General features: G+C 38.9%; 1 protein-coding gene across 2 annotated transcripts in view; it reads left to right on the forward strand.

Annotated features, from left to right (window-relative positions):
• The window catches only part of gas2l1 (growth arrest-specific 2 like 1), a 76,714-nt gene extending 61,108 nt beyond the window's left edge, over nucleotides 1-15,606 (forward strand). For both annotated transcript variants that reach the window (XM_057831276.1, XM_057831275.1), the window contains exons 4-6: nucleotides 3,643-3,739; nucleotides 4,432-4,735; nucleotides 10,136-15,606. In XM_057831276.1, the coding sequence (XP_057687259.1) occupies nucleotides 3,643-3,739; nucleotides 4,432-4,735; nucleotides 10,136-11,987 (2,253 nt within the window). In that variant the 3' untranslated portion in view covers nucleotides 11,988-15,606. The remainder of the gene's footprint in view (nucleotides 1-3,642; nucleotides 3,740-4,431; nucleotides 4,736-10,135) is intronic.
• The last annotated feature ends 6,254 nt before the right edge of the window (nucleotides 15,607-21,860 follow it).

The raw sequence follows: 21,860 nt of genomic DNA on the forward strand, positions 1-21,860 counted from the left end.
GAGTGATGAGGGTGTAAAATTAAAACATAATAAAGCTAACTGTCAGTTTTAGCTCAGTAGTCATTGCTGAATAAATGTGCTCCAATACAGCAGGTATCATACATTTATTTTGAACACTGCAAAAACTCAAAATCCTACCAGTACTTACAGTTTAGACTAACTTAAAAATAGCTTGACACAGATGGAAACTAAATTGAAACACGTGGGAAAAACACGTAGCTTTCAAGTGGTGTGTGTTATCAAGCGTAATTACATTTTTAGGTAAGAAATATGTTTTTTTTTTTTTTTTTTTGATATAAGGTCTAGAGGTTTTTAGAGTGAAAGCAGTGAATTTTTTTTTCTGGTCACATTTTAGGAGCAATTGTTGGCCGTTTTCAACTATATACATCGAAAATAAAGACATTGATTGACTGAAAATGGTTCAATATTGGATTAAATGTCTTTTTTTCTCATGTACGTATATGTATAATTGCTCTTTACCTATAAAAAAAAATGTTTTATCCGATTACTTGATAGAATTTTCAGTCGATTACTCGATTACTAAAATATTCGATAGCTGCAGCCCTAATATGAGCTGTTATGATTAAACTGTGTACTATAACCATAAACTTCACCATTAGTTGACGGGACATAGGGGACCGGCCGATCCATAGGGGGCCTATTTTCAAAGCTTTTTCTGATATGTTCAAAACCAAAGCTGCTAGTGACCTAAAACTAAAGCAGTCACCTCCCTTAGGCATATACGAGTTTCCATCATCAGCGGCATAAAAAATTTAAGTTGAAAATTATTCTAAATAAATGCGTAAATCCCTGAATTTTTTATAGATATGAACGTAAAACACTGAAGATTCTTGGTTAAAAAGAAAAACCCGGGCAGTTATCATTCATTTTACGTGAATTTTTCAAGCTATTAGGCTATTGTGTTATCCAACGTGGCAGCCGTAACAGAACAAAGTACTTTTTAAGTTGAAAATTCTTGTAAATAAATGTGTAACCCCCCCCCCCCCCCAAATTAATCCAATGTGGTGGCTGTAACAAAACAGAGCATTTTAAATTGAAAATTCTTGTAAATAAATACGTAAATCCCAGAACTTTTTTTTATAGATGTGAAAGTAAAACACTCTAAATAAAAGCATAAAAAAAAAACAAACAAAAAAAACCCGGCAGTTCTCATTCATTTTACGTGAATATTTCAAGCTATTACGCTATTGTGTAATCCAACGTGGCGGCTGTAACAAAACAAAGAGCATTTTAAGTTGAAAATGCGTAAATCCCAGAATTTTTTTATAGATGTGAACGTAAAACACTCTAAATTATTGGTTAAAAGCAAAAACAAAACAAAACAACAACAAAAACGGACAGTTATCATTCATTTTACATAAATATGTTAACCTATTAGCAAAATGAATAGCTTTTTAAGTTCTTGTAAATAAATGCGTAAATCCCAGATTTTTTTTTTTTTTTATGGATATGAACGTAAAAACACTGTAGATTCTTGGTTAAAAACAAAAAACCCGGGCAGTTATCGTTCATTTTATGTGAATATTTCAAGCTATTACGCTATTGTGTAATCCAACGTGGCGGCTGTAACAAAACAAAGAGCATTTTAAGTTGAAAATGCGTAAATCCCAGAATTTTTTTATAGATGTGAACGTAAAACACTCTAAATTATTGGTTAAAAGCAAAAACAAAACAAAACAACAAAAAAAACGGACAGTTATCATTCATTTTACATAAATATGTTAACCTATTAGCAAAACGAATAGCTTTTTAAGTTCTTGTAAATAAATGCGTAAATCCCAGATTTTTTTTTTATTTTTATGGATATGAACGTAAAACACTGTAGATTCTTGGTTAAAAACAAAAAACCCGGGCAGTTATCGTTCATTTTATGTGAATATTTCAAGCTATTACGCTATTGTGTAATCCAACGTGGCGGCTGTAACAAAACAAAGAGCATTTTAAGTTGAAAATTCTTGTCAATAAATGCGTAAATCCCAGAACTTTTTTTTATAGATGTGAAAGTAAAACACTCTAAATTATTGGTTAAAAGCAAAAAAACAAAAAAAAACAAAAAACGGACAGTTATCATTCATTTTACATAAACACGTTAACCTATTAGGCTATTGTGTAATCCAATGTGGCAGCTGTAACAAAACGAAGAGCTTTTTAACTTCTTGTAAATAAATGCGTAAATCCCGGATTTTTTTTTTATGGATATGAACGTAAAACACTGTAGATTCTTGGTTAAAAACAAAAAACCCGGGCAGTTATCATTCATTTCACTTGCATATTTCAAGCTATTAGGCTATTGTGTAATCCAACGTGGCAGCCGTAACAGAACAAAGTACTTTTTAAGTTGAAAATTCTTGTAAATAAATGTGTAACCCCCCCCCAAATTTATAAATATGAATGTAAAACACTCTAGATTCATGTACACTTTTCAAAACGACACGCATTTTCACAAGAAAACACTTGACACAGAACAATTGGTGTTCAAATGTCCATCTAGTCCAGACATGTCCAAAGTCCAACCCGGGGGCCAAATGCGGCCCGTGGTCAAATTTCACCCGGCCCCCAGCCTTTGTCATAAAATCAGTAACGTCTGGCCCGCACACACTTAATAAATTGGTCAGCAGTACTGCTACCACCATATGAAGTAGCTTACACACGAAATGCTTCGTTCGACAGCCCTACTAAATACGCAACAACTGTGCCTGCCTCATTTGCAAAGAGACGACGGTCGCTGTTTTTTTAAGAGTTCAATGTGAGGTGATATTACCAAACAAGACACGCTGACATGTACGACAAGAATACAGGGAAATACGCAGCGAGAAATTGAAGCAACTCGAAGCTAGTTTAATTTCACCGCAGCAGTATTTTTCAAGAGCCCGAGAGTCGAAAGAGAACACCACAAAGGCTAGTTGGGAGATTGTTGAAATTATTAATTAAAAAAATATAATAAAGCAAATGTGACACACAGAATAGCCTGCTAAAATTTGCTTAAATATATTGTTCTACGTAAAGGACGTCAGCCGAGGTCGGCCCCCCACATTTTTACCACACCATATCTGGCCCCCTTTGCAAAAAGTTTGGACACCCCTGATCTAGTCTGATCAATATGTAAATTAAGTAGATTAAATTAGCCTAATTTGCATAATAAAAGCCCGCTGGTTTAATTGCTACGAAGGTTAACGTATTTACAATTCTCACAGGGAATCGCACACATGTAACTCCACAAACTTTAACTCTAAATTTAATTACAAATGCATACACAAATATATGTTATCTGAAACAATTTACAGCCTGATATGGGCCAAACCGGAGAGCAGCTATCCTTTATCCATTCCCGACGTCTGAGTCTGCTTCTCAGTCATACAAGGCGACAGTCCAGCCAGACCCAACGCTGTCACCAGAGGGCAGTGCATCCTCCAACATTAAACAAAATACAATACGTTTGGACTTTTTGGATAGTTATTTTCTAGGGGTACTTAAAGTGTTAATTCCAATTTACGTGGGAATTTGGGTTACGTCGCCAGCATAGGAACGGAACTAATTCGTAACCCCGGAACTATCTGTACATGAATGGCGTTGCGATTGTCCACTAAAACTTTGTTTTGTGGTTTTTTTCTTCCCCTTCAGGTCCTTCGTACCCATGTGATGGTGCGCGTTGGAGGGGGTTGGGACACATTGGAACACTATTTGGACAAGCATGACCCATGTCGCTGTGCTGCCTTTGGTGAGATCACGTTCTTTTGCCCGTCAGGTCCTTGTACAGATGGCGACTTTGCAGTTGGAATTTGTTTATGTACAGTAATAAAAGTAATGATCTGCAATAGTATGTGTCTTCAAACAAGGGGTGGACGCTGGAAGAGTCAGACCTAAAAGGAAATGAATTGCTAGTATTTAGCTTTATGTTATTTTTCGACCTCTGACTAATTGGATGTTAGCCAAGTAATGAACTCATTCATCCAGGTTTGTAATGGAAAATGTTGAACCACTACCTTATAGTACCTAGTTTTAATATTGCTATAATGCTCCAGAAGCAACCCAAAGCAGTTTCCAAAGTGGTGATGTCATTATTTTGGACAGCTGATGTGAGCTGCAATTACAGTTAGTCAGTATTAAAGGAAAAGGCAAGACCTAGTACAAGGGTTGGGAACATATGGCTCGCGAGCCATATCTGGCTCTTTTGGTGGGCGCATCTGGCTTACCGTCAACTCTGAAATCTTCAACGATGAACTGGTAGGCTTGCCTGACATTAATAAGCTGTGATGAGCCTCGCGTGAAGTGATGCATTGAGAAACTTCAATGCATTTCTTGCACTTTAACTAGTTATACACCTAGGTCCCCCTCCGGTTATCTAATGCATGATTCAGTTGTCTTTCATATATTTCTGTAATCAAATCATGGTTATTTGTCACCCTACAGCCCATCGATACCACCAGGCTAAGGCCAGTGGCCAAAGTCAGGGAGGCCAGAGTAAGTCTTCAAGCGCACATTCATCCCGCTCCACAAGTCCTGGTCCCCACTGGCGAAATGATGGAATGGCGCCATACAAACCACCCGCAGACAGACGCCCGTTGGATCCCTCCTCCACACCTAGTGCCTCTTCCGCTCCTACAAGGCCAAGCCACCCTCAGAACCCCTCGAGTACATTGGAAGCTGAACCTCGTGCCGGTCTTCCACAACCCCCCAGAGATCGCTCGGAGGCTCGACCCTTTAACCCTCTGAGGTGAGTGATTGTGTTTATATAGCACAGGTAGTCCACGGGTTACGAACGAGTTCCATTCCTACGCTGGCCCTAAGTACCACTAAATCTCAAAATACAGTGGGGAGAACAAGTATTTGATACGCTGCCGATTTTGCTGGTTTTCCCACTTGCAAAGCATGTAGAGGTCTGTAATTTGTATCATAAGTTCTCTTCAACTGTGAGGGACGGAATCTAATACAAAAAAAAAAAACAGAAAATCACGTTGTATGATTTTTAAATAATAAATTTGCATTTAATTGCATGAAATAAGTATTTGATACATCACAAAAATCAGGGCTCTCCACTGGTGGCCGAAAAGTGTCACTGCATTAATTGACTTTCCTATATACATATAAAAGTTGTAAAGCAATAAAACTGCAAAAAAAAAAAAAAAAAAAAAAGAATTAAATGAACAAAAAAAACATTTTTATAATGGGTCAAATTACTTTTCAAGCACCTTTAGACGGTCATTTGCTTTGCATATAATTTCTAAAAAAGGGGGAAAAAATACATATATATATATATATATATATATATATATATATACAGTATATATTAGAGGAAAAAATATTTAAAAAAAGATTTTTTTCTTTGATTGAAAATATTTTTTTTTTGATTGAAGCAACTTTTTGGGGGATTGAATGATTTAGACACAAATGTCCTAATCATAATATGGCCCAAACACAAAAAGGATTGCTTCAATCAGAAAAACTTTTTCAATGAAAAATCAAGTCTTCAAATGCAAATTTTTCCATCTCAAATATTTTTTTGCATTCAAAAACTTTTTTCTATGATTGAATTTTTTTTTTTTTTTGATTGAAGTGATTTTTCTTTTTGAAAAACTATATATTTTTTAAGCAACTTATTTTTTGATTGAATAATAAAGACAAAAATGTCCTAGCCAAAATGTGGCCCAAACACAAATCGACATTACTTCAATCAAAAAAAAAAAAAAAAAAAAAAAACTTGACTTCAATAAAAAAAAAAAAAATTAAAAATTAATCTATCACGGTTTTATTTTATTTTATTTCATTTTTTTAAGAGTTTCAAATTTATTTTTGCATTCAAACACTTTTTTTTCTTAGTGAAGCGACTTTTTTTGTTGAAAATATATATTTTGATTGAAGCAATGTTTTTTTTTTTTTTAATTTAAGCAACTTTTTTTGATTTAATATAAAGACCCAAATCAACCTCCATATGGCTCTGCCCATGGGATACAATTTTTGACTGGGGTAGCTACATTGGCACGACACCGGCGGGCGTACCAAATTCAATTGATGACGACCTTGGCGAAAAATATTGCCTAAGCAGCCTGATTTAGAATTCCCCTCAAGAATGATGGGAAACAAAAAACGCTCATTGTCAATTTATTATTATAAATATTGTTGTAAGTTAATTTTATATCTGACGCTGCGTTTCGGGGTCATCAACATGTTGTGCCCCCCTTGCCCAAAAGTCACACTCCGCCTATGGTTGTAACCCGGAGACTACCTGTATAAAGTGAGGATGTAAGAGAGCGCTTTCATAGTATACAATTTTTAATCATTTCAAAACCTGTTTTTATTTTGCTACCCGGTGAGTAAGACAGAGAAAGATAGAATCCAACATATGCACAACAAGTGCAAATGCCAGGAAGCAGATTAGATTACACCATCAGATTTATCTAATCTCAGGTGACATTGCCTTGATAGATTTTCCTCACTCTCTAGCACCTTCTAGTGGAGAAAATTAAACACTAAACTTGCCTTTCTTTAACATTCCTATGCATTTTGTATACAGTACTTAAATCAGACCCAAAAGAAGACTTGATTAACAAAGATCATTGTTGACTTAAACAAACAAACTCTGATAGGATTTGCATGTTTGTGATTGAATAGTGGTGACAAAGCCAGATTAGCAGCATTGTCCTGTCTGTTGCTTGGAAAGAGCATTACTCTTATATATTCGGTTACTATACTTTCCTTATACACCGGTGGGGAATTTGCCTTTTGAGTCAAATTTTGGGTGCTCTGTGTTTAAAAGTGACACTGAGTAGATAGAGGTTAAGTCAAAAGCACTTTCAAATGAAGTCTGAGTGGGTGATGGATTCCAGACTAGAGAAATTGTAATCGGCCAACTATACCCTGACAACTGTTCAACGCTAGCTTGGGAAGTAGGTCAACAGGTGGACTAGCTTTCTTCAAGCAATTACCATTCTGGTGCATACATTAAATTTAGGGTTGTTCCGATCATGTTTTTTTTGCTCCCGATCCGATCCCGATCGTTTTAGTTTGAGTATCTGCCGATTCCGATATTTCCCGATCCGATTGCTTTTTTTGCCTCCCGATTCAATTCCAATTATTCCCGATAATTTTTCCTGATCATATACAGTACAGTATTGTGGCAGTGCATTAAGAAAAAAACGAATAAAACTCGAATATATACATTCAACATACAGTACATAAGTACTGTATTTGTTTATTATGACAATAAATCCTCAATATGGCATTTACATTATTAACATTCTTTCTGTGAGAGGGAGCCACAGATAGAAAGACTTGTGACTTTGTATATTGTGACTAAATATTGCCATCTAGTGTATTTGTTGAGCTTTCAGTAAATGATACTGCAGCCGTTCAACCCAAATGCATGATGGGAAGTGGAACCATGACTGTGCGTAGTGCTACCAATTCATATATCTTCTCTGCGTTGGGAAATAACATAAGATGTTAAGAAAAAGATCAACTGCTACCTTGCTTCCCCACATTGCTAACCATTATATTTCTAATCATAGGGAGAGGGATGGTAAGGCTTTAGCCAATTAAAAAAAGGCTTCAAAGGCTGCCAAAATACACTCTACTCATTTTACGCTGCCTTTAATCTCTCTATTTACTAGGTGAACCGGCACCATTACAGATTGAGCGCGACAATACACTTAAAAAAAAAAATAATTACCACCGTTTTCGGGATGAATTTGATAACCCTATCTTAAGCCTAAAATAAAGACTGGATGAGTTTAACATATTATGTTTGTAACGTTAAATACAATTAGAAAACCATTACCTCTGAGTATTTTGCGCCCAACTCTTGGCGTCATCTTTGGTGGACGGCCACTCTTTGGGAGAGTGCCTAACCCTCTCTATTTGTAGACAACTTCTCTGACTGTCGACTGATGAACATCCAGACTTTTAGAGATGTTTTTTTTTATCCTTTCCTGGCTTTATACAAATCAACAATCCTTGATCGCCAGTCTTCTGACAGCTCTTTTGACCGAGCCATGATGCACATCAGACAATGCATCTTATCAAGACAATTCTTACCAGGTGTGTGTTTTATAGTGGGCAGAGCAGCTTTAAACCACTCATCAGTGATTGGGCACACACCTGACTTAAAATGTTTGGTAAAAATTGGTTTCAATTGCTCTATAAGTCCCCTAAGGCAGAGGATTAACTTACCTATTTTTCTCCCTTCAGTCATTGTTTGCATGTTATCCTCATTAAAATATGAAAACCTATAAATGTTTGGATGGTTTTAGTAATAGACACTGTTTTTACATATGTGTGATTTTCACAAAGATCAGATCACATTTGATGGGGATTTAATGCAGAAATAAGAGAAATTTACTTTAAAATATAAACCACGAAACACAACCGTGAGGTACCCCAAGTCACACAGGCGCGATCGTTCTCACTTTCTTGACTTTTTGGACTGTCAAATTGTCGCCACTTCCAGGAGAGCGAGACTCACGAAACGGCCGCCTCCGACTCGAACGCCTTTATTAACAACACTGCTCGTATCCTCCTCTAAGTGAGCTATAAGAGCTCATTATACAGTCAGAGTGGATAGTCCCACTGGTGCATTGCAGTGGAACAGTGCCTAATTGAGAAATAGCAGTGCTGTGTGTTTAGTTCTAATCCTCCCACTTGTTCTCATCCTGACGGTAATCCCCCTGGCCGTCACAGCCCACTGTACTGAGAAACACTGAGCCTTGGGTCAGTTAGACAGTCGCTATATCATCAGTTAGCTTGTCACAATTCATGCTATGATATGGACTTTTATGAATTATTGTACTGTGAAACACAAAATTTTAATGTGTTAAGTCTGACACCTTTTTCAGAACGCATTTTTTTCCCCACTCGCTTTTTATTCAGTTTTTCAAAACTAAACACACTTGCACCCAGTGTCTTGAAATGACAAACAACAAACAAGGCAGGACACACCAACAAATAAAAAAAAGAAAAAAGAAAAAAAAAGTAGTCAATATGTACATTTAGTAGATTAAATTTGCCTAATTTGCCTAACTAATGTCTACTAGCTTAAATGCTACGAATGCTAACATATTTACAATTTCTCATAGCAAATCGCTCACATGTAACACCACAAACTGTAGCTGTAAACTAAATTGCATATGCATACGCAAACATATATTAGCTGAAACAACTTACTTATGTAGGCCAAACCAAAACGCAGCAATCCTTTATCCATGTGAGCCGTCTGAGTGCTTCTGTATGGAAGCATTATTGAACAACAATCCAGCCTGACCCAACGCTGCCTCCAGAGGGAAGTGTATTCTCCACAATTGAATCAAATACTTTTGGACTTTTTGGATAGTTGTTTTGAATTTTTAAAAGGTTAGTTCCGATTTACGCAGAAATTCGGGTTATGTTGCCACCGTAGGAATGGAACTCATCCGTAACCTGGGGACTACCTGTACAAAATAAAATTTCAGAATGTTTCTTCAAACTGCAGAATTGTACTTTCATTTAAAAATAAATGAAAATAGCTGAGCTTAGCCTGAAACGCTGTAAAAATAAATAAATAAATAAATGAGGATCTCAGTATAAGAAAAGAAAAATTGGCTCACTTGCATCGCAAAAATCCGCTAGCTTAAATGCTATAAAATGCTACCGTTTTATACAATGCGCTTAACCCTTTAACACGTATTAACAATTCTCATAGCAAATTTGTCACATGTAACTCCACAAACTGTAGCTGTAAACTTAATTACAAATGCATACACAAACATATATTAGCTGAAACAACTTACAGCCTTATGTGAGCCAAACCAGAGCACAGCTATCCTTTATTCATGTCAGACGTCCTCAGTTATACAAGGCGACAGTCCAGCCAGACCTAACGCTGCCACCAGAGGGCAGTGTATCCTCTATTAAACAAAATACAATACTTTTGGACTTTTTGGATAGTTATTTTTGATTCACGGGTACTCAAAGGGTGAATTCCGTCGCTACTGTAAGAATGGAACTGAACTCGTTCGTAACCCGGAGGACTGCAAGTAATCGGTATCGGTCCTGAAAACCCCATATTGGTCGATCTCTACTACACACTTGGAGAAGTAGTATGTGTTATTTCAAAATGAAATGACCCGCCCCTTTTTTGTTTCAGGAATCGAGATACAACACTGCCGGTAACCAGACGTCTCTCTGGAGACAGTGACTCTTCCACGGCGTCCTCCAAAGGAGGAGGAGGACGTCTCTCTCTTACTGGAACATCACACCGCTCGAGTGAAGAAGTTGTCCTTCTCGTCAATCGCAAGCAGGGCAAGCATGTGATCGAACGGCCTGGAAATCAGAATGTGTCCCGTACTTCACTGCCCCGTGCGCGCAGCCAATCTCGGGAACGCTCGGCACTAGCTCCAGCACTGAAACCTAACCCACCTCAAGGATCAGATGGATTAAGAAGCGCTCGGACAGAAAGGGGCAGATCCCTTTTTAACGAAGGTCCCAGGAGGCTCCACGCACCTCGTTCGCACAGCCAGGGTAAGGTACCTAACCACACTCGATCCAGTGACGCCATATCAGGGCCCGGTACCAGCCACAGGGATACTCAACCAGCAGAGAAACAAGAAGACCCTCGCAATAAGCAAGTGCCCCCGCCATCACCTCGGATAGGTGGAGTGTTGTCCAAAAGGCAGTCATCCTCGTGCTCCAACTCACCCCTTAAAGGAGTTCAAAACAACAACAACAACAGTCCCAGTAAGAAGACTATTAACACTCCTAGACCTCCTCGCTTACCCTCCACTGGAAAAGGTAGACTCCTACCTCCAGTTACCTCAGGAGGACGGCGGTCTCCTCATTCATCTCCCCGGAATTCTCACCACCATGCTGTCCACACTCCTCGATCGTCTCATGGCTCTCGGCCTAATGGGCGAGGCCTATGTAGAACCTGGTCTGGTCATGGCCGTCAGGATCCAGAAGAAGAAGGACAAAGCTGTGCCTTCCAGATGCTGCCAACTCTGGACCCTCAGAAAGAACAGGACCTATATCGCAGCTTTGAGGCTGAGTATTTAGCCAACACAAAGCAGGCCAGAGGCAGGGCGGGGCGAGTAATGGGCCAGCATGCTACTAGAACCCATTCAGGACCTGATTCTAATATCACAGATTCTGCTTATTCCTCCTCTAACTCGTCCTCTTCCTCTTTGAACGTGGGGGCAAAGATACGAGCCCTGCCAGAACTTAGGGAGTCCAAAAGGGGTAACCCTTGCCACTTTCCCTTGGAAGATCCCTTGAATTTACTTTATGGACACAACTTTGGTCAAGGCGACGCGGAACACTGGAGAGAACATGGAGGGAATCTCAAGAAGCTCCCAGCTATCTCTAGCAACACCGAGACACATACTCCTTTTCATGGAGAGTCTAACAAACTGGTTACCCCCCAAACTGACCTCTGCAAGAATATGAATGGAGACCATAGGGGACAACAAGATGATAGATGGGACAACAATTCAGGAGATGTCCCACTAGAGACTCATCTGCCAAACCTACCATATGATGTACAGAATAGTAACGGCAGTGCTGACCTCCCACCCCCAGAGGCCTGTCCTTTACCCTTGTCCGAGGATTGCTCCTATCAAGACTCCTCCAGTGAAAACTCTTCAATGTGCTTCAGCCTAAGTGAATCCCACTCTGAATCTCCCCCGCTGACGTCTCCCTTGGCTAACGGCGACGCAGGCGGAAATGCACTACACGGTAACAAAGAACAAAAGAAGACGGAGAGTGTCCTAGTTTCTAAACACAAACTTGCAGCCAGAATGAAACCGCGTGCTGACAACGGTCCAGCAAACAACCCCTCACGCATTCCTACACTGGTCAGCTTCAGAGACGCGCAGGGTCACGAGACACTTTCACCCTGCCACACGCCGCCACTCTCCCCTCGTAGTTCCCGTCCTCCCGCTTGCAACAAGGATCACACCTTTCCTGGAAAAGCAGGGAGCTTAGACACTGAGGCTTGCATGTAGCACAGAACTATAGAGACAACCAGGGCATGTTGTCCTTACTCTTGACTACTGTGTAAAAAATACTTTGGACTAAGCTATGGACTGTTTTATTGCATGTCACGTTGCTTTTATTTTGCACTCTAGCCAAATCATTTATTACCAAAGGAATGGTTTTTGACATGGATTTTACTGTCAGTGATTTTAAGGTGTGTTTGGGGAACGTTTTGCCAATAATGTTTTCTTGTTTTGACTCTTACAGCGTTAGAGAGAGCATATGTGCCCCATTGAAGGGTATGGATAAGTGCCGGAGATAAAGCTGCAATTTTTACAAACATACGCAACACCTTTGTCAGTTTGATTGGCGCCCTCTGGTGGTTTGCTATGGCCTTGCAAGTACCATAACTGCTACAACTGGTCATGCCTTGAGTTCAGTTCTGTTAAATTTGTGCCCTAGTGTGTCTGGTCATTGTGATTACCTATTGATTTCACCTGTTGTGGCCTGCTCCTTGTGTGTTGACTAATCCCCTGCCTCTTGAATCACCTACCTGTTCCAGATTACCTGGTGACCCCATGTTTGTATTTAGGTTCCCCATATGCTGTCTGTTCTTCGTCATTGTCCATTCCTGAGTCAGTGCCCTTGTGTTCAAGTTCCTGAGTTTACCAGTAAGTTTTGGTATCTTTTGTTTGATCCCCTGGTATTTTGGTTACCTATTATTAAAGCATTTTTTAGTTCTCCGATACCCTGCCTTGCCTCCCTTGTTGATTTCCCTGCGATTGGGTCCGCCCGCCTCCAAAACGTGACAAAATGATGCAACCCCTCGTGGACCCAGCGGGAAAAACTCATCATCAGCGGGCAGGTTGAAGGCCGTTAGGTCAACCTGAACACACCTGTACTACATCACATTTTTTCAGACTTGGAGGATCATATTTGATATGATCTCCTATACTGTATTCAGACTCGGACCCCGATTTGGATTTTCTGCCATATGTTTCATTCCCTGTTTCTGTCACGTGGGGGTGGAGTGGAGGACCGAAACGCAGCAAAAAACAAAAGGCTAGGAAGGGTGGCGGTGAACTAAAAATGATTTGATGTCAGTAAACAAAAAACAAAGTACAAACAAAAGCAGTGGGGATCTAACAAAAGACCAGGAATCAAAACTTACTCAGGAACATGAACACTAGAGCTTTGACGCAGGAATGGACATGGATATCGACACTTTGCATAAACAATGATGCAACAAAAACAGTATAGAACCTCAAAAGGGTCCAAATTAAAGCAACACGTTGTAACTTTTCAGATTTGGTCAATTTTAGCAATGCCGGTGGGCAATGCAGTCGAGCGTTTCCCATGAGGACCAGCGCTGCGTTTCTCATGGGAAATAGTAATAGTAGTAATTGTAATAAGGTAATGAATCCAGTTGTGGCTAAACGATGACAGTTAGCAACAATGTGGCTTAGTGTGGCTAACCCCCCGCTCCACCCGAATTCTGACGAGTTAAGTTGGGGGGTGTGGGGGGGTATCACGCCAGCGTGTGAAAGCCGGGCCAATGTTTAGTCTGTATATCCTGGTTGGCTCCCCTTTTTTTCCTCCTGAGACAAAACTTTTTGTCTCTTTTGTTGCTCTGCCATCTTTGCAGAATTCACGCGAAAGCGTTCGCACAGACGTCGGTATTTGTAATGAATGGGGAAAGGGGGAAGTGACGTATGCCATAAAGCAGTTAACACATTTGTAGTTTTTGTTAGTGTGTGTGTGTGTGTGTGTGTGTGTGTGTGTGTGTGTGTGTGTGTGTGTGTGTGGGGCAGGGTTCCTGCCACCCTCAAAAGTATTAGTGCAGGTGAAAGCAATACAGACCCCTTCAAGATATAAAGAGCCGTCATTGAACTATTTGTCAGTTGACATATCACAGATGTTATGAAAATATTTTATAAAAGTTGAAAAGTTACGTAGTCTTGCCTTAAATGAATGAAAATGACATTTTGAAATAAATATCCTTAATTAATAACAGACAAATTGTGTAATATGGCCCTTAAATTGTAAAATAAGGTAATATTATGAGATTTTACAAGATAAAAGGCTCGTGGAGTCTGGCTAGCTGACTAGCATTTGATAGCTTCACTTTCAGAGTTTCTCTGAGAATTTGCGAACCGGTTGGATAGTGATGAACGGCTTTACCTCAGCCTGAGCGAGAATCTCAGCAGCAGTGTGTGTTTGATTAGATGCTTTCTGGAAGTTTAACAGTTCATTGACGCTACCAAATGCTAGCGCAGCTAGCCAGGCTCCACGATCCATTCAGCCAATCACTTAACTGACCCCAATCTATGTATTTGATTGACAGCACATGCTTCATTGTGCTGGAAAACGACATTATGAAATAAAAAGGCCATTGTGGAAAAAGACATTATTAAAAAATGGCTGTGAAAAACGCCTTTTATCTTATAAAATCACTTTCATAATATTACATTTTTTCTACAATTTAAACCAACACTAGGTTGTTGACTGACAACTAGCTGAATGACACCTCTTTTATATCTTGAGAGGGTCTGTATTGCTTCCACCGGCACATTATGCTTCTGCAGCAGACCTACGCTGCCAAGGCAGACCCGATTTACGACCCTTCGCCGTAGCCTGATGTCCTTCTCCACAATTTTCTGACTTCGCGTCACGTCAACGCGTGGAGAGGTGACGCAAATGGACTGGACTGGTCCGGTCAGACTGTAGAATTTGTAATGTGACTAACAATCTGTGTGCGGCATCAACAGTCCGACAGACCACCTCCGCAACAGTCTTCTGCGTCGCCGGCCCCTCAACATTTGTATGATCAACATTTGTTGTTCAGTGTTGATGAGCTAAATATCAACATTCAAGCGTTCCATCTCCGTTGGCATTGTTGTGTAACCGGATGAAAACTAGAGGAAGTCAACAAGAGTCCCCCAAAACCGTACAAACACAACGCCACACACCTCTAGTGGCTTGGCGGTGAATTACAAAGCAACGTGTTCCCTTGCGGCAGAACTATCGAATGCTCATTGACGCCGTCGTCTTTACACCGTCACCGCAACGCAGAAGCATAACTCAGGCTTAAGCCACACGGTTGCTAACGGTCATATGGTATTTTTATGCCACAACTGGATTCTTTACCTTATTACTATCCATCCTTTACACAACCTCTGGGAACAGAAATGTTGTTTAATCCATCTGCAGGCGACCGGGAGATTTTTGATAGATTGATGATTTTACGACACTGTGTAGGTGTGCGCTGGTCCTCATGGGAAATGCCGTGCTGGTCTTCATGGGAAACACTGTCTTCCGTAAGGCAAAACACTTCCGTTTTTGTCCACTGGGGTCACTAAAACAGACCAAAACTGAAAAGTTACCAAGTTATAACGCAGCGCTGGTTCTTATGGTCAACACAGCCTTCCTTAAAAGTGTTATTTTATTTTGACTAAATTCTTGTGATTTTGTCCAAAGTATGGCTGAGTGTGATAACTAAGTCATTTATGAATATTTTTTCACTTTCAACCACTCAAAAATGTTCATTGGCATCAGACCTCTCTACACATATATAGTTTTTATTTATTTTTTATTTTATTGCCCCCTATGGACATTAATAGCAGTATTATTCTAATAGCAAAACTAACTATGCTGTATATATATATATATATATATATATATATATATATATATATATATACATACAGCACTGTGCAAAAGTTTTAGGCAGGTGTGAAAAAATGCTGTAAACTAAGAATGCTATCAAAAAATCGAAGTGTTAATAGTTTATTTTCATCAATTAACAAAATGCGGTGAATGAACAGAACAGAAGCATTTTGTAAATTGATAAAAATAAACAATCATTGTTTATATTTTTGAAAGCATTCTTAGTTTACATCATTTTTTCACACCTGCCTAAAACTTTTGCACAGTACTGTATGTATATGTATATATATATATATATATATACACACACACACACACACACATATATATATAAAATAAAAGTCGAATTTGAATATTTCATATGACATAGTTAGAGGCAGAATAAGTCCATAAGTCATAACAACAGAATTTCTTTGCAAGCAAATTCATTTTTTGGCCTTTGGCGCCCCCTAGTGACTTTTGGGTGTTAAGACTCTCAACACAAAAATTCCTCTATTTCTATGTTTTTGACTCTCCAAAGAAGCGATTGCATCAGTGATCACGGAAAATGCATTATAACTCATCAGGTTTACAACATATCAAAAATGATGATTTGTAATGGGAGTCAGTGAGCCAGAACGTGGCATTATTACAAGAATTTAGTGTGAATCTACCCAACCTGTTTGCAATAAGTTAGAAACTGCAGCATGGTACCATTTTGATCTTTACATGTTTTTACTATCCTGGGAAAATATTGGCTCCCTAGTGTAATTTTGCCAATGCTTTTTTTTTTGATGAAACACAGAAAAAAACTAAAAAAGAAAAAGCCAGAATATGGACAAATAACACCAACAGGTTAAGGCAAACACTACCGTTTTTGTCCACCGGCGTCGCTAAAACAGACCAAAACTAAAAAGTTACCAAGCTTTAAGCAATATTTCACAATTTCTCTGTTATTTATCAACCGGTATTTATTTCAAAAATTGTTTTTAATATATATTTTTTTTTACTCTTTTGGGGTTCCATAGAACAGACAGTACCTGGGGTACTAAAATACAAACATGTGGTAACGAGGTAATGTGGAACAGGTGGGTGATTCAAGAGGAAGCGGATTGGTCAACACACAAGGAGCAGGCCACAACAGGTGAAATTAATGGGTAATCACAATGACCAGACACACTAGTCTAGGGCACAAACCTAACAGAACTGAACTCAAGGCATGACAATAACTCTTTTTTAAGTCATCTTTGACTAAATAGCTACGTATTTACAATGATATGAAAAGTTTGGATTTTCTTTTATGCAGTACAATAATTTAATTAACATTTCTTGCTAATTGTGTACAGGCCAATGAAGGTTATTTTGCTTTGTTGTCAATTTTCACTGACAAAAATGTGGAGTTTTCGCCTCCCGACTAAACTACTTAAGAATCCACACGTGTACAGGTGTCAGTCGCATAGTCGAGAATGAATGTGTAAATACATGTTTATGTGCCCTCTGAGGGATGTGTGTGCTTTGTAAATACGAAAGCAATGGATATAATGTACATTTTGGCTGTACTAAGTCCTGGGCTGCCTTAGCTATGCAACATTGGGAGGTGAAATGCCTTGACAGTTCCCTTTGCCTTAAAATATTTGTCACAGATTAGGATTTGAATGTTTTTGTTAAAAGTCACACTTCTCTGCCATCATAAATGCTTATATCAATTGAAGGAATTTTATTAGAATGTTAAAATTTACATAGGATATTGACTAATTTAGCTAATCATAATCCATGAGTTCAGTCATTTTGAAACCTGAGAAAACCAAGAAGGCAAAAGAAAACCTATTTAAGCATATCTACCATATCAGCTTTCATCGTAGAGGCGTACAGTGCACATGATAATATGTCGTTATGCTACGTGATGCTAAGCATCTTTCAGCAATTAATGACTTGAGTTCTCAGCTTGAATAATAGATATGCTACTGTAACTGGATATTAAGGTTTTCTTATATTCTGGAAATACTACACTCCCGCAAGTGATAAGTGTTTAACTGGGCGGTTCCTTTTTAATTTACTTAATTTTATTAAGTAAAGCAGAGGGAATTGTGGTGTCAGTGCCCTGCAGTCAAAGTTATGAAATGATTCAAATGAATGCTTATTCCCATTTTTTATAACATGTCTCAAAATGTTTTTTTGTTTGTTTGTTTTTTTATGAGGCATTGCAGGGAATTGACACATTGACTGGGCTTAAAAGGACTGTGCATATGTTTGTGTACATATTACGTGAGTGGGATGAGAGCGGGGTTAATGATGGACTTATTTATTTATTTATGAAGCAATGTCTCATTGGTCCTTGGTCGAGGTACTGTAAATTAAATATGTCTTGAAGGAAAGACAAACAAGAGTCCGATGTGTAAAAACATACATTTTTGCTCGGATTGATTTTGATTCCTCAAATCAACTTAAAGAGACATTTACTGTGTTTGAATTCTTCAATGTTTCAATCCATTTGGTTTGGGCAAGATTTGCTAATCTGTGTTTTAACATTCTAAAAGTTTTAACTTCACCTTGGCTTTATCAGGAATACTTTTATTTGGTATTTATTTATTTTTTTTAAATCCTGCCAACTAGAAAACTGTGACTTTATTTACAAATACTGTAATTAGTCTGGGTTATCAATCTCATAGACTACGATTGAATAAGTAAAAAAAACTCAATCCTCTTTTGTCTGCCCCAACCAGCAAAGTTTGAATGTTCAGAATGTCTCTTATGATGATGTACAAAAATCTGCAATATTTTACTGTTTTTCAAAGCTGAAAATGCTGTTGTTCTTGTAATAAATACTTTCCTTCTGAAGTTTAATATTGAACAGATTGGATTATTCTTGTGCGGTATATCTTCTTTACTTTCCTTTAAAAAGAGCATGATTATATACTGTATATTGATCATGCTTATTGATTTTGCAGGATGAAGAACAACTCATTGAGGCAACTGAATTCGGTATATCAGTTGAAGACATAAGCGGATTTTAAGGGGGGCAGGCCCTCCTGGTGGCCGAAAAGTGTCATTGCATGAAATTGACTTTCCTATAGACCCTACTCACCAACGTCACAGAATGACGTGTCGCTGTATCCGGCCGCCATATTGTCTGTCTTTGCTTATCCGTATTCTCAATGGTTTCAATTTGTCGTGCAATTTATAGTGCAATTCATGGAAGCCCCGGTGCTTTGAGATGCTGTAAACTCATTGGATGTGTTGCATAAAAGGCGTTATGTGGAAAAGCTTCAGTCTATCCATTCGCCAGATCCATATTTGATGCCTAAATCGATATTTTTCGACCTGCTGTCTTCGCCCTCTCTGCCTGACATCTGCTACCCTGATATCTACAACTATCTTGTCCACACAAAATCAGCCTATTCTCACGAAACTTTGAAAAACTTTAAGAGCAGCACTCTAAGCAACATTACCCCGTGTGACCCTTCCAATTTTCTAAAATGGCGACAATTAATAAAAAAAAAAGTTGACTGCGATGGCCGACGCTTCAAGGATAGGTGGATATTGGACTATTTCTTCAATAAAACACGCAACAACTGTCTCTGCCTCATTTGCAAAGAGACAGTCGCTGTTTTCAAAGAGTTCGATGTGACGCGATAATGATATTACCGAACAAGACACGCTGACATGTACGACAACATTACAGGGAAGATACGCAGTGAGAAATTATAGCAACATGAAGCTAGTTTAATTTCACAGCAGCAGTATTTCGCGAGAGCCCGAGTGTCGAAAGAGAACGCCACAAAGACGAGACTGTTGAAATTATGAATAAAAAAAAATAATAAAGCAAATGTGACAAACAGAAGGGCTTGCTAAAATTTGTTTAAATATATTGTTCTATGTAAATCAGCCAAGGTAGCCCCCCGCATTTTTACCACACCAAATCTGGCCCCCTTTGCAAAAGGTTTGGACACACTAATGATCCGTAGACGAGGCCAGCTTCTTTCACTTGGTACCAGCTAAATATTATTCAAAATGTAATGATGGTGGAAGAAATAAGCATCTTGAATTTGAAACTATGTTGTCGGCGATTAGCCTCGCAATGATCTTAATTGTGGTTGTCAGCCCCAAACTCTCTAAATATATATTAAATGCATCTTACCAGATATAAAATGACTACTACATAATCTGTGGTAATTGTTTGGAGCCCAGTTTTCTCGTCGAATTGCAGCAGTCCATCTCGCTCTCCTCTCCGGGTCTCGCGGAATCCGGGAGAACTTCAAGTCTCTCCGTCTATCTTCTCTGTTATTGCAACCGACCGCCACACACGCCTTCACCATTTTGATTACTAATGTTAACGAGCAGACAAACACGCTATAATAGGAGGAATTTACGTAGCGGTAATGAGTCAACACGACGAGTTGACGGACAATATTGCGCGGAGGCGTGGTTGTGACGTCATGTGAGTAGGGTCTATATACCGCTGGTTAAGATGTGTTTTTTAGCTTCTAATATATATATATATATATATTTATTCAAATAATATGGGACCTTAATGGAAAAAAAGAGAAAAATACAAGTGCATTTATTTAGTGGGGAAAAAATCCCACATAAAGAAATCATTATTTGACATCAAATAATGTGTGTCTCAATTACTAGCACCCCTGGTGATAATACTTTGTACAACCCCCTTTTGCCAACAAAACAAGGCCTGGGGACTGAGATGGCCATGGGAGGTGCTTGATTTTGTGTCTGGTGAACCATTTCTGTGTAGATTTGGCCATATGTTTAGGGTCATTGTCTTGCTGAAAGACCCAGTGATGACCCATCTTCAGCTTTCGGGCAGAGCGCAACAGATTTTGATTTAAAATGCCCTGGTATTTCAGAGCATTCATGATGCCATGCACCCTAACAATGTTCCCAGGGCCTTTGGAAGCGAAACAGCCCCACAGCATCACTGACCCACCCCAATACTTCACAGTGGGTATGAGGTGCTTTTCAGCATGCGCATCTTTCGTGGCACGCCAGACCCACTTCGAGTACGCGAGACCCACCTGGTCTCATCTGACCAAAGCACACGGTCCCAGTTGAAGCCTGGGAACAAGATTGAGCTTTTGGGCAACAAACACTCTAAGTGGGTTATTGGCATTGTATGCACTAGTCACTAGTTAATACATTGTTATAAACCAGGGGTGCCCATTATGTCGATCGCAACGCTAGTGTGGGTAGCATTTTTAAATGCACATTGTTAATCAGGGGCGCGGGAAGTGGGGCACTGAGGGTGCTGCAGCACCCCCTGGTGTTGGGGAGAAAAAAGTATTTTGGTAGATTCTTTTTGTGTGTGTGTGTTAAAAATAAATAAAATATATTGAAACAATAGCATATTTAACTTTGAGGATTAAATATATGTGTTGAAAAAGCTTTTTTTGTTAATAACATGGTCACCACCGGACAAATCGAGTATCTGAAGGTAAACTCTAGTTTCAATGTTTTATTCATTTATATTTTTCGAAAAAGAAAAACCAAAAAAAAATCTACCAAAACACTTTTTTCTTCCCAACACCAAGGGGTGCTACAGCACCTTCAGCACTGCACTCCTACTGGCTGTATTAGCCTACTATCGAAATGACTAAGTTGGCTACAAATACATAATGAGCCATCATGATTAAATGTTTATTTTCCCTGCAGTGCATCCAATAGAGAATGACGCACCACGTGACTAGTCTGTTGTACAATGCCGCCTGAAGTTTAACTTAATTACAATATTGAAGTTTAACTTGATTACAATATTAATGAATTAGAAGAATGTTTGTGTCATGTTTGAACCCCTACAGAAACCACATTAAACAAAAAAATATATATTTCCCTCCCCCATCTTTTTCCACATTCAAACATTTTTTGGAGAGACATCGAGAACCAAAAGTGGTATTTGCCATGTGCCATAATGGATTGTTCCATGTGGCATTTTTTTTTTGCCATGTGGAAAAATGGATTTTGCCATGTGGCATTTTTTTTGGTATATGACACTTTTGCTGGCTTTGCACAACCATACCATTGACGGCTATGCACGTCCAAATTTCCCTTTCATTTTAAATAGCACAAAAACATGTGTGGCTGTGATTTCTGAACATACACATTAATGTTCAACCGGCACTCAAGTAAGGCTAAGCCATTGACAGCTAGGAATGGAAAATTTGAACGTGCATAGCCGTCGATGGCATGGATGTGCATGGCCAGCAAAATTGTCATATACCCCCCAAAAATGCCACATACCCAAAAAA

Source organism: Corythoichthys intestinalis, chromosome 3, assembly GCF_030265065.1.
Source record: "Corythoichthys intestinalis isolate RoL2023-P3 chromosome 3, ASM3026506v1, whole genome shotgun sequence".
NCBI lineage: Eukaryota > Metazoa > Chordata > Actinopteri > Syngnathiformes > Syngnathidae > Corythoichthys > Corythoichthys intestinalis.